Source organism: Schistocerca nitens, chromosome 12, assembly GCF_023898315.1.
Source record: "Schistocerca nitens isolate TAMUIC-IGC-003100 chromosome 12, iqSchNite1.1, whole genome shotgun sequence".
Classification (NCBI taxonomy): Eukaryota; Metazoa; Arthropoda; class Insecta; order Orthoptera; family Acrididae; genus Schistocerca; species Schistocerca nitens.
In genome coordinates this window covers 24,694,210-24,708,228 of record NC_064625.1, presented here as the reverse complement: position 1 = coordinate 24,708,228, position 14,019 = coordinate 24,694,210, and the positions used below count along the sequence as shown (strand labels likewise).

Below are 14,019 nucleotides of genomic sequence, written 5' to 3'. Positions count from 1 at the left end.
AACTGGCTCGTAATTAGGAGGTAGAGGACGGTCTTGCTGGAATGCGACGGGAGAGGCGCGCGCTGTCGTCACTTCCTTTGGAGAACAATGAGGTGGGAGACTCGCTACTGTACAATAGACAGCGGCGGCCGTGGAGACTGGCCGGCTCTCACGCTCCTCGTGCGGATCCGCACGTTTAATCAGAGCGCGCGTGTGGGAGAGGGCTGGGACGATAATGGCGGACCTCTGACTGAGCCGAGAGGGCGCGGGAATCCTCTGTAAACACGCGCAGGCCGGCGCTCTGCAGTCTTCCGGGTTGCACGCTCGTGGGACTGCGATGTGCGCGTGTACAGGTATGGTGGTAGTCTCGCGTGCACCAGCTACAACAGGGCAGTGCATTGGCGGAGCTCTCATTTGTACTCGGGCGATTCATACGAAAACGTTCACAACGTGATTATCGGCGAACGACAGAAATAAACAGTCTCTGAGCGCGGAATGATAGTTAGAGCTAGGCTCTTGGGACATTCCATTATGGAAATACAGTACTGGCCATTAAAATTGCTACACCAAGAAGAAATGTAGATGATAAACGGGTATTCATCCGCAAATATATTATACTAGAACTGGCATGTAATTACATTTACACGCAATTTGGCTGCATAGATCTTGAGAAATCAGTACCCAGAACCGCATTGATACGCCTGGGCATTGAGTCAAACAGAGCTCGGATGGAGTGTACAGGTACAGTTGCCCATGCAGGTTCAACACGATACCACAGTTCGTCAAGAGTAGTGGCTGGCGTATTGTGACGAGCCAGTCGCTCGGCCACCATTGACCAGACGTTTTCAGTTGGTGAGAGATCTGGAGAATGTACTGGCCAGGGCAGCAGTCGAACATTTTCTGTGTCCAGAAAGGCCCGTACAGGACCTGCAACATGCGGTCGTGCATTATCCTGCTGAAATGTAGGGTTTCGCAGGGATCGAATGAAGGGTAGAGCCACGGGTCGTAACACGTCCACTGTTCAAAGCGCCGCCAATGCGAACAAGAGGTGACCGAGACGTGTAACCGATGGCACCCAATACCATCACGCCGGGTGATACGCCAGTATAGCGATGACGAATACACGCTTCCAATGTGCGTTCACCGCGATGTCGCCAAACACTGATGCGACCATCATGATGCTGTAAACAGAACCTGGATACATCCGAAAAAATGACGTTTTGCCATTCGTGCACCCAGGTTCGTCGTCGAGTACACCATCGCAGGCGCTCCTGTCTGTGATGCAGCGTCAAGGGTAACCGCAGCCATGGTCTCCGAGCTGATAGTCCGTGCTGCTGCAAACGTCGTCGAACTGTTCGTGCAGATGGTTGTTGTCTTGAAAACGTCCCCATCTGTTGACTCAGGGATCGAGACGTGGCTGCACGATCCGTTACAGCCATGCGGATAAGATACCTGTCATCTCGACTGCTAATGATACGAGGCCGTTGGGATTCAGCACGGCGTTCCGTATTACCCTCCTGAACCCACCGATTCCATATTCTGCTAACAGTCATTGGATTTCGACCAACGCGAGCAGCACTGTCGCGATACGGTAAACCGCAATCGCGATACGCTACAATCCGACCTTTATCAAATTCGGAAACGTGATGGTACGCATTTCTCCTCCTTACACGAGGCATCACAACAACGTTCCTCCAGGCAACGTCGGTCAACTGCTGTTTATGTATGAGAAATCGGTTGGAAACTTTCCCCATGTCAGCACGTTGTTGGTGTCGCCACCGGCGCCAACCTTGTGTGAATGCTCTGAAAAGCTAATCATTTGCATATCACAGCATCTTCTTCCTGTCGGTTAAATTTCGAGTCTGTAGCACGTCATCTTCGTGGTGTAGCAATTTTAATGGCCAGTAGTGTATTAAAGGAACCAGCCTTGTCATTATATACAAATGAAAATGTCGTTTGTCAACTATGTCGAGGCTGCAAGATAGCTTGATTACAAATTTGTTGCTGCTAGCTCAGCGCGCAGTGTACAATTCTAGTAATCGTGTTGTCGTATGTCGTTGGACAACATTTTTACTTCTATTAACCGATGAAAATGTTAATTAAGAAATTCTGAATCACAGTTTTTCAATAAAAATAATAGTGGTACTCGCTGAAAATAAAGTATGCTAGACGTGTGAAATCCCTAATTGTGAAATCTCTAGAAACAACAGAATATTTAATTTTCTGTTTGGTATTTCGATTAGTAATTATTACTAGAACCATGTTAGTATACGTTAAAAATTATAATTTCCATTTCTTCATAACTATGCTGTACAAATAAAAGTAAAAAAAGTCTTTTACCGATGAAATCCGAACCAATACATTGCGGTTGTCAGACTTGTTCGTTATCCACTGTTAGCGAGATTCAAACTAGTGATTTCAAGAGCGCAAACGTATTACTCTACACATTCGGCTAGCGGCGAATATAGCATTCAGCTATGGGGAACTGTTGTAATGAGATCGAAATGTTTTGTGTTTAACAGCGGTTGGCAGTCTTCTAGCTCTGAAATAGGATTTCTTCCAGTGTCTCTGAGAATTGCGCCGTACTGTTTTAAGAGACTAGAGACTGGGTACTGATCTTCAACACCTACTTTAAAGAATTGTGCGCCCGTGCATTAAACAGCTTCAGACATAAAGTTAGTTTATAAATCAGTTAATGTCTTAAACATTTGACTCAAGCACGTAAAATCTTTATGGTTCAAGACAAAAGAACGTAATTACGTTGGTTTTATTAGTTTCGGATTGACTGGTACAGTAGACAGTAGACAGTGAAAAGGTGAAAAGGTGAAAACCAAAATTTCATTTCGTTCAGACGTCTTTCTAAAGCACGTCTCTTCTTGTGAAGTCAATGGACCCAGTACGTAGGACTTCAATTTGCTCCCTTTAATAGCCGTTGTTCAGAGGGTTCTTCTCTGACTATCTGCGTTCCATTCAAAAGTGTTCTTTCATTTCGCCACTTTTGTTTCTGAAGTCGATGGACCCAGGACTTTCATTTAACAAGCGATAAACTTTTTCCCTATCATCTTTTTGTGGTGTTGTCAAGGAGAAAAAGTTTTAGATTTTCCTTGTAGTGTGTTAGAAGTTGCTTTGCGCCCTCATTCTCAAATGCTGGTTAATATAATGACGATAATTTCCACACCGTGAGTTGCCCTACCTCAAGATATATACTCAGTTGCTAATTAGAATATCTGTCTTATTGTACTGAACCTTCAACGTAAGATTACAGCTCTTAACGAGCAGTTTAAATTGGCTCAATAACTGTATGAAACATTGGAAACGAAATTTTTGTTGGCCCGCGAACCCGTCAGATAGCCAACCTGTGGGTGGAATTCTTCCCGGGTTACTTATCTACTGACGTAGACATGCTGCCTCTTTGGATACTGACAGGAATAGGTACCCTTCGAAACCATCCATACCAGGGTTAGTCAACCCTTTTTACCTGCCGCCCACTTTTGTATCTCTCTTATTGATAACATTTTCTAACTGTCCACCACTCTGTAGCAACTTTCTTTCTTTCTTTCTGTCTTTGGCTTGTGCCTTTTTCCTGAAATGACTCAGGGTCAGCCATCGTTAATCGGATTTGGCATGTTAATGGTTTAGGGGTGGCCGGATGCCCTTCCTGCCGCCACCCCGTACCCCCCGGCACGGAATTAGTGTTCCCCAACTGTCTGTGTCCAGTGTAGTCCATGGAATAACGCGAATGTGTTCAGATGTCTGCGAACCGTGTAACTGAGGCGGGACGTAGAGACCAGCCCAGTATTCACCTAGTGGGATGTGGAAAACCGCCTAAAAACCACATTCAGACTGGCCAGCACACCGGCCTCCGTCGTTAAGCCGCCAGGCGGATTCGAGCCGGGGCCGGCGCGCCTACCCGAGTCCAGGAAGCAGCGCTTTAGCGCTCTCAGCTATCCTGGTGGGTCCATCACTCCATAGCAACTCTGGTTTATAAAATACGGAGGTAACTTTGTAAAATTTGTAAAACGTTGTTACAGCAGGTCGAAGCATATTGTAATATTTACTCTAGAACCGAGCGAGGTGGTGCAGTGGTTAGCACACTGGACTCGCATTCGGGAGGACGACGGTTCAAACCCGTGTCCGGACATCCTGATTTAGGTTTTCCGTGATTTCCCTAAATCGCTTCAGGTAAATTCCGGGATGATTACTTTGAAAGGTGATGGCCGATTTCCTTGCCAAATCCTATGGGACCGATGACCTCGGTGTTTGGTCCCCTCCCCCAATCAACCAACCAACCAAATACTCTGTCATAATTTTTTGAAAATCTGATGAAAATGCTTTTAAAATCCCTACCGCCTGCTGACCACCATGATAGCTGGAACGACCACTAGGGGGCGGAAGGGACCCACTGACTACCACCGATCTCTAAAGCGATGTGGGTTAGGCTCCCAGGCGTCACATGCTGCAGCCGTTCATCCGCCGTTGTTTGCGAGTAATCGACGGAAACAAAAACAGATCGCGCAGTACTCTAGAGCCTTAAAAACGATGAAAGTACCCAGAGCAGCGCTGTGGCGTAATGGTTAACGTACGTTCCTGACGTATAGAAAGAGGTTGTGGGTTGAAATCCCGTCAGGTGCTTAAAACTTTTTTTATTTTCAAATCATTGCTGAAATGACTTTGATCATTATTTTTATTCAGTTTAACTGTAATTTTTTAAATTTTCTAGTCTTTTATCTCGTCATTTCAATCAACGTAATGAATATCTAATTAGCTCATATTTTGTCTTCCAATGATTCTTCTTTTCATTTTGGATCTTAATGCACATAATTTTACTGAGTTTGGTTTATTAACATTGATTTAATTTGTTCCGTTTTATCATTTCATGTATTCACATTACATTCATTATTTCTATTCTTTGCGCTGCTTGGATTTCGTTTTACTTTAATCCATTCTTTCATTTAAATGCTCGTCTGCTCATCTGCATTATTTTGTCCATAGTACGACAAGAATTTATTTTTAATGTTTGTATAATGATATACATCCAAGAAAAGTATACCTTGTAACGAAAGATACATTTTTCACACCATTGCACAGACAATATAAACAGATTATTTCGTTTTTAATTTTTCAAGAGATACACTTTTTCAGACTTTTAAATAGTATGACAGATAAATAGAAATAATTAAAAGCACATGTGCAAGGTACCAAACATTCCTATTTCAAGACAAAATAAGAGCAAATGAAATTCATGCCATGATTAAAATAAAGTGACAAGGGATTAGAAATTTTGAAAAAATTCCATCTTAACTATTGACCTGAATAAAAATAATGATCAAAATTATTTCGATGAAGATCTGAAAATAAAAAAAAAATGTAATCCACCTGATGAGATTCAAGCCCACAACATTCTGTATGTACGTTAAGCACAATGCTACTCTGAGTACTTTCATCATTTGTAATGTTCTAGAATACGACGCGGAATTCCGAATACAAGTGCCCATCAGAGTACATGTCTGTGTAAATGGTTTCAAAAAGTGTATCCCACCCGCGGGAAGCACGCCATGTAAGTCTGGAGACTAGGACAGTCTCCTATTGTGTATTGCTGTGACACACACCAGGGAAGGAAGAAACCGACCAGATGAAACTGATACTGGTATTTTACCTGCGAGTATCCGGTATTTTTTGGTAGTTGTTCGGTCTCTGTTACAAGAGGCATTTTTATTTTTTACTGACAACTGGGTATGAAACCGGTATATCAGTTTGCCTTAGCACAGGCTCTAAATTTTCTGCAGTGTAAATGATTTTTTTTTTTAAGAGTTTGGTAGGACGTTCTGTGTCTACCGAATGACTGGTATGATCTCTGAATGATATTGTTTCTGATTAAAGGAGTGAAGCTACATATCAACACATTATAAACGAGTAGTTATCAACAGACTTCACAATATATAACGGCCAGTGGATTAATCGCTTAATGAGATTTTTAACTATGTCATGTAATTATTCCTGGTAAGTGCTATATTTTTCCTCCTACTCGTATTTAAATTGTTCTTTCCAATAATTTGAAAGAGCGTTTTCGATTTTGTCAGTGAAAATCAGTTGTTTTCAAATACCCATTCAAAGTAAAAATATAAATATTCAATAAAATTCGAATTTTATAGAAAGAGAATGATAGAAATGACAAAAAAGCTGCCGGCCGCGGTGGTCTCGCGGTTCTAGGCGCGCAGTCCGGAACCGCGCGACTGCTGCGGTCGCAGGTTCGAATCCTGCCTCGGGCATGGATGTGTGTGATGTCCTTAGGTTAGTTAGGTTTAACTAGTTCTAAGTTCTAGGGGACTGATGACCTAAGATGTTAAGTCCCATAGTGCTCAGAGCCATTTTGACAAAAAAGCTATTATTCGTCTCATTTCTATGAAACAATAAAAGGGAAAAGGAAATCGCAACAGCAATAAATTAATACCTTACCAATTCATTTATGGTTTACAATAAAAATTGAAAGTAGCTAATATGCTGTCTGTATCTACATATCTGCTTGTAGTCCTTGAAAACGGACAAATTAACACGAAAAATAGTTTTCAGACCCGAGGTTTTCTCCCTTTGCCGGCGACTATTTGAAGTGTTCCGATAATGGTCTGATCCTCAATTAAAAAGCGAATTTTTAGTACCGATTTAAAAATTAAAATCAGTGGGAGAAAACTGGTGAATTTTTCGTAGTATTCAACCCTTCATTATGTTTGCAAGAAAGATGTGAACGGTGGATGGGATAAGTTTTCTTTTATTTACCTGTTTTGACATTCTGATTTTGCGTATCTTGATAGGGATAATGCAAAGTCTGGAGGACTCGTAGAACTTTTTAACTTTTGTTCTATGTCTACTGTTACCGTGGAAATGATAGCAATTCACAAACCGATTAGTTTGAGAGGCTTTAAGAGTCAACTTAAACTGAATATGAAGGAGACCGATGCTTGTTGCCCTTAAAAACGACAAACTGACACGAGAAATAGTTCTTCGACCTCAGTTTTCACCCTTTAGCAGTGAATATTCCTAATACCGAAGCAGCGGTATGATCTCCAATAACAACATGACTTTTGAGCAGAGTCTCAATAAAGTAGAGGCAACACGTGAATACTGTCTAGTACACTACTGGCCATTAAAATTGCTACACCAAAAAGAAATGCAGATGATAAACGGGTATTCATTGGACAAATAATTATACAGGGTGATTCAAAAAGAATACCACAACTTTAAAAATGTGTATTTAATGAAAGAAACATAATATAACCTTCTGTTATACATCATTACAAAGAGTATTTAAAAAGGTTTTTTTCACTCAAAAACAAGTTCAGAGATGTTCAATATGGCCCCCTCCAGACACACGAGCAATATCAACCCGATACTCCAACTCGTTCCACACTCTCTGTAGCATATCAGGCGTAACAGTTTGGATAGCTGCTGTTATTTCTCGTTTCAAATCATCAATGGTGGCTGGGAGAGGTGGCCGAAACACCATATCCTTAACATACCCCCATAGGAAAAAATCGCAGGGGGTAAGATCAGGGCTTCTTGGAGGCCAGTGATGAAGTGCTCTGTCACGGGCTGCCGGGCGGCCGATCCATCGCCTCGGGTAGTTGATGTTCAGGTACACTCTCCATACAGTTGACTGTGGAATTTGCAGCTCTCTGCTAGCTCTGCGAGTCGATTTTCCTGGGCTGCGAACAAATGCTTGCTGGATGCGTGCTACATTTTCATCACTCGTTCTCGGCCGTCCAGAACTTTTCCCTTTGCACAAACACCCATTCTCTGTAAACTGTTTATACCAACGTTTAATACACCACCTATCAGGAGGTTTAACACCATACGTTCGAAATGCACGCTGAACAACTGTCGTCGATTCACTTCTGCCGTAATCAATAACACAAAGAGCTTTCTGTTGAGCGGTCGCCATCTTAGCATCAACTGACGCTGACGCCTAGTCAACAGCGCCTCAAGCGAACAAATGTACAACTAAATGAAACTTTATAGCTCCCTTAATTCGCCGACAGATAGTGCTTAGCTCTGCCTTTTGTCGTTGCAGAGTTTTAAATTCCTAAAGTTGTGGTATTCTTTTTGAATCACCCTGTACTAGAACTGACATGTGATTTACATTTTCACGCAATTTGGGAGCATAGATCCTGAGAAATCAGTATCTAGAACAACCACCTCTTGCCGTAATAACGGCCTTGATACGGCAGGGCATTGAGTCAGAGCGAGCTTGGATGGCGTGTACAGGTACAGCTGCCCATGCAGCTTCAACACGATACCACAGTTCATCAAGAGTAGTGACTGGAGTATTGTGACGAGCCAGTTGCTCGGCCACCATTGACGCGACGTTTTCAATTGGTGAGACATCTGGAGAATGTGCCGATCAGGGTAGCAATCGAACATTTTCTGTATCCAGAAAGGCCCGTACAGGACCTGCAACATACGGTCGTGCATTATCCTGCTGAAATGTAGGGTTTCGCAGGGATCGAATGAAGGGTAGAGCCACGGGTCGTAACACATCTGAAATGTAACGTCCACTGTTCAAAGTGCCATCAATGCGAACAAGAGGTGACCGAGACGTGTAACTAATGGCACCCAATACCATCACGCCGGTTGATACGCAAGTATGGCGATGACGAATACACGCTTCCAATTTGCGTTCACCGCTATGTCGCCAAACACGGATGCGACCGTCATGATGCTGTAAACAGAACGTGGATTCATCCGAAAAAATGACGTTTTGCCATTCGAGCACACGGGTTCGTCGTTGAGTACACCACCGCAGGCGCTCCTGTTTGTGATGCAGCGCAAGGGTAACCGTAACCGTGGTCTCCGAGCTGATAGTCCATGCTGCTGCAAACGTCGTCGAACTGCTCGTGCAGATGGTTGTTGTCTTGCAAACGTCCCCATCTGTCGACTCAGGGACCGAGACGTGGCTGCACGATCCGTCACAGCCATGCGGATAAGATGCCTGTCATCTCGACTGATAGTGATACGAGGCCGTTGGGATTGCGATAAAGCGCAATCGCGATAGGCTACAATCCGACCTCCTCCTTACACGAGGCATCACAACGACGTTTCATGAGGCAACGCCGGTCAACTGCTGTTTGTGTATGAGAAATCGGTTGGAAACTTTCCTCATGTCAGCACGTTGTAGGTGTCGCCATCGGCGCCAACCTTGTGTGAATGCTCTGAAAAGCTAATCATTTGCATATCACAGCATCTTCTTCCTTTCGGTTAAATTTCGCATCTGTAGCAGATCATCTTCGTGGTGTAGCAATTTTAATGGGGAGTAGTCTATTTAGCCGGTCATGACTTTTCGAGAAACGTAGTGAACGGTGGACGGGCTAAGCTCCCTTTTATTTGCCTTTTCGATGAAATGTTTTGAATCAATGCATTTTGAAACTGAGAAAAATTTTTCAGTCTTTGTTCGATTACTAAGTTTATTACCGGAAATAACAGTGATAGAAAGCTGAAAATCATTTACTTCAGAAATGAGTTATTTTGACCGATTTTAATAGACAGAGTAAAATGGTGTCGAAAAAAAAAGGAAAGAAGGCGGTTGGTGCCGGCGGAGGTTCGAGTTCTCCCTCGGGCATGGGTGTGTGTGTTTGTCCTTAGGATAATTTAGGTTAAGTAGTATGTAAGCTTCGGGACTGATGACCTTAGCAGTTAAGTCCCATAAGATTTCACACAAATTTGAACTTTAAAAAAAAAAACTATATGACGGAAAACTGGTATTCAGACAACATAGTTGTGTGGTGAAACAGCGATTACTTTACTTACAATCAATTATTCAAAATGACAGTCACAATCGCATTAGTTTATTTTGCCGCCAACCGCTTGCAACCCGCGACGGGGTCATCTTCCGGGCAATTTACTCGAATTTGGTCGCTCGCTGGATTCGTCACCCTGCCTGTGCACGGTTGGTAACCATCCAGCCGTGCGAGAGCAGGGTGACGACTGCAGCGTGCGACCAAATGGAGTAAATTTCCCTGAAGATGACCCCGTCGCGGGTTGAAACCGGTTAGCGCCAAAATAAACTAATGCGATCGTGACTGTCGTTTTGAATAATTGGGGAAAACTGGTCGTTTCGGCGACAAACCACCGCCCCTGACGCGCGCCCAGCAGTAGCCTGCAGTACCCTGCTCTACAGTGGCGTCGCCTCGCCGTGTTTTGCAGGGATGCGGCCGCTGACGGAGCTGGTGCGCCACATGGAGCCGGCGCACTACGACCGCCGCCTGCTGCTGCCGCACGCCCACCCACGCACCACCCACGCCGGACAGCGGCAGCGCCGCGAATCCGGCGCCGACGACGCGGACGTCGACGCCGAGTACAGCCTGCAGCGGGAGCTGCGCCTCGACGTCACCACACACGGCAGGTCCGTCTCTCTCCGCCTACGGGCGGCACATCAGTTACACGTAGTCGACGATTAATCGCATGTAGTCTGTCATTCGATTATGGATATGCCCATATCTCTTTCGTTGTTGTTGTGGTCTTCAGTCCTGAGACTGGTTTGATGCAGCTCTCCATGCCACTCTATCCTGTGCAGGCTTCTTCATCTCCCAGTACCTACTGCAACCCACATCTTTCTGAATCTGTTTAGTGTATTCATCTCTTGGTCTCCCTCTACGATTTTTACCCCCCACGCTGGTGATCCCTTGATGCCTCAGAATACGTCCTACCAGCTGGTCCCTTCTTCTTGTCAAGTTGTGCCACAAGCTCCTCTTCTCCCCAATCCTATTCAATACCTCATCATTAGTTATGTGATCTACCTATCTAATCTTCAGCATTCTTCTGTAGCACCACGTTTCGAAAGCTTCTATTCTCTTCTTGTCCAAACTATGCATCGTCCATGTTTCACTTCTATACATCGCTACACTCCATACAAATAATTTCAGAAACGACTTCCTGACACTTAAATCCATACTCGATGTTAACAAATTTCTCTTCTTCAAAAACGCTTTCCTTGCCATTGCCAGTCTACATTTTATATCCTCTCTACTTCGACCATCATCAGTTTTTTTGCTCCCCAAACAGCAAAACTCCTTTACTACTTTAAGTGTCTCATTTCCTAATCTAATCCCCTCAACATCACCCGACTTAATTCGACTACATTCCATTATCCTCGTTTTGCTTTTGTTGATGTTCATCTTATATCCTCCCTTCAAGACACCATCCATTCCGTTCAACTGCTCTTCCAAGTCCTTTGCTGTCTCTGACAGAATTACAATGTCATCGGCGAACCTCAAGATTTTTATTTCTTCTCCATGGATTTTAATACCTATTCCGAATTTTTCTTTTGTTTCCTTTACTGCTTGCTCAATATACAGATTGAATAACATCAGGGATAGGCTACAACCCTGTCTCACTCCCTTCCCAACCACTGCTTCCCTTTCATGCCCCTCGACTCTTATTACTGCCATTTCTGTACAAATTGTAAATAGCCCTCCGCTCCCTGTATTTTACCCTTGTCACCTTCAGAATTTGAAAGACAGTATTCCATTCAACATTGTCAAAAGCTTTCTCTAAGTCTAGAAATGCTAGAAATGTAGGTTTGCCTTTCCTTAACCTATCTTCTAAGACAAGTCGTAGCGTCAGTATTGTCTCCCGTCTTCCAAAATTTCTACGGAATCCAAACTGATCTTCCCCGAGGTCGGCCTCTACCAGTTTTTCCATTCGTATGTAAAGAATTCGTGTTAGTATATCTCTTTCAACTGAAATAATTTCACATAATAGATTAACCTTAGGAGAATTGCTTGGTTGCCGATAGAAGTCAGACTGTCCCATAGTACTAAAGTGTCTTCGAATCTGTATGGGTCTACTATGTGCTTCTACCGAAGCTTGTTACTTCTGTAGTAACTGGTGCAACAGTTTCTCTGCATTTCTGGAAAGAGAATGAGGCAGTGTACCCCTTTCTGTACAGTGCGTCTCGTAAATATGTGGGAATATTGGCTTCCTTCTGAAAGTGTTTTCTGCGGCAGTGGACGCAGCAGTAGCTCTCTGCTCGTTATACGGTGGAGAAACGTTACGCAAAGCAGTCTTCCTCATTTCACTTCCTGAAAAGTTTTGCTGCTTGTAAGCACATTCACTGCAGTAACTGCGTTAAAAACGACATTAAACAGTTTTAGTGAAAACCATAAAGGGGTACACACAGGATACCCCAGAAGGCATGCTCAATATTCAGGGATATGACAGAAACGATCATTTGAAGAAAAAAAGTAAACATGGGCTCTAAAGCCCATACTTTAAGAGATATGAGCACTTGTTCAATAGAAGCTGTGTGTTCACAGTAGATGGTGAACTGTTGACAGCTCTTATTGTAAGCATTTTAAAACCCTTGTTTATTAAACTTTTTTACTTCAGATAATTATTTCTGCCATATTCCTAAGTATTGGCCATTCCTCCTTAGTCATCCTTATTGATAAATAATACTAATTAGCTATTTCACAAAAATGAGCAGTTGTTGTTAGTTACGGAAACAGGCAGACAGTAACATAGGCCGCTTTATTTTGTTTATGAGAACAACCATTTTATCATAAAATAGTAATTTTATAGTAATGCTTTATAAACTACAAATAAAGATGCAACAGAGCAAATAATTGAATAATCGATTACTGAGATACACTTATTCGATGTCATTATTTTATTCATTTGAATAATATGAAAGGGCAGTTCACTCTTATTCTTAACAGCTCCTTCATAGTCCCAACACCTGCCACAGCCCAAAATGTCACTGCTGGACATTTAGAGGGTTGCTGCCTGTGTGGTTGGCCTTGTCCAGTGTATAGCCTCTGTCTTTATTTTCTTTTTTATGAAAAGTATGATTTTGATACGTTTGGAATCATCACGTATTCTTCACACACTCGAAGTAGTTGCTAAAAGTATACATTAACAATCGTCAGTGTTGCTATGTAGGCAAATAATTGTGAGTAAATGTACTAGGTTGGGCTTTAACAATTTACTTATATTGCCAACACAAATGGCTAGCTCAAAAACAAGCAAGGTGTGTTTAAAACTATAGTAGTTAATGCCCGATAAATAAATATTTCTACAGAGATAGACACGATATAATCGTATACGTAGCTGCACTATTATTCTCAATTTTATGTAAATACTTTGTTAATCACTCACTTTTATACTGGTATTTATTATCTGAATAATATTAACACCCTTACCAGGCATAATGATTTATTCATAACCAAGCCTGAGCCTCATATTATTTATTTTCTTTGCATTCATCATGTGTATTTAATGAAAACGTTTCTGCAAGAAGTATTCTCTTTTGCTGATAGCAAAATATTCAAAGAATTTTTTCTCGGTATCTTGTGAGTGAAGACCGAAAATCGTGTGAGTAATTATATTTCACATAATGGCTGCCAATGCGTATTACGACAGCAGAGTGGCCAGTGGCCAATGATAAAACTTAAATTCTAGTGATAATTAATTATTCCAACTTAATTATATTCTCATGGAGGGAGAAATATGAAATGAGATTAAAAGGATAAATACTTTTTATACACACATTGTGAAGAAAATTATGTACAGATACCAAAATCATGCATTCAGAAGCAAAAGCGTCCAGTAGGTTCGAGAACTGACGCCAGAGTGGTCGTTTTACTCATCCAAGTCTCTGTCCCACAGTTTCATAGAAATTCAGTGACCTGTAAACTCATAGTGTTCGTTATTCGAAGTATTTCTCACATAGAAATATACTTCTTGTTAATATTTTTATGTTCACAACATGTAAAGTTAGAGAGCTTTCTCATTCCAAAATAATATTCATCATTGACAGCACATTTACACTACTGGCTGTAAAAATTGCTACACCACGAAGATGACGTGCTACAGACGCGAAATTTAATTGACAGGAAGAAGGTGCGGTGATATGCAAATGATTAGCTTTCAAGAGCATTCGCACAAGGTTGGCGCCGCACCTACAGCGTGCTGACATGACGAAAGGTTCCAACTGATTTGTCATACACAAACAGCAGTTGACAGGCGTTGCCTGATGAAACGTTGTTGTGA

The 14,019-nt window shown here is 42.5% G+C and overlaps 1 protein-coding gene across 1 annotated transcript in view; it reads left to right on the top strand.

The window, feature by feature from the left end:
• Nucleotides 1-10,175: 10,175 nt before the first annotated feature.
• The window catches only part of LOC126214871 (disintegrin and metalloproteinase domain-containing protein 10), a 409,342-nt gene continuing 405,498 nt past the window's right edge, over nt 10,176-14,019 (top strand). The window contains exons 1-2 of the mRNA XM_049941518.1: nt 10,176-10,243; nt 10,280-10,372. Coding sequence (XP_049797475.1) covers nt 10,176-10,243; nt 10,280-10,372 — 161 coding nt within the window. The remainder of the gene's footprint in view (nt 10,244-10,279; nt 10,373-14,019) is intronic.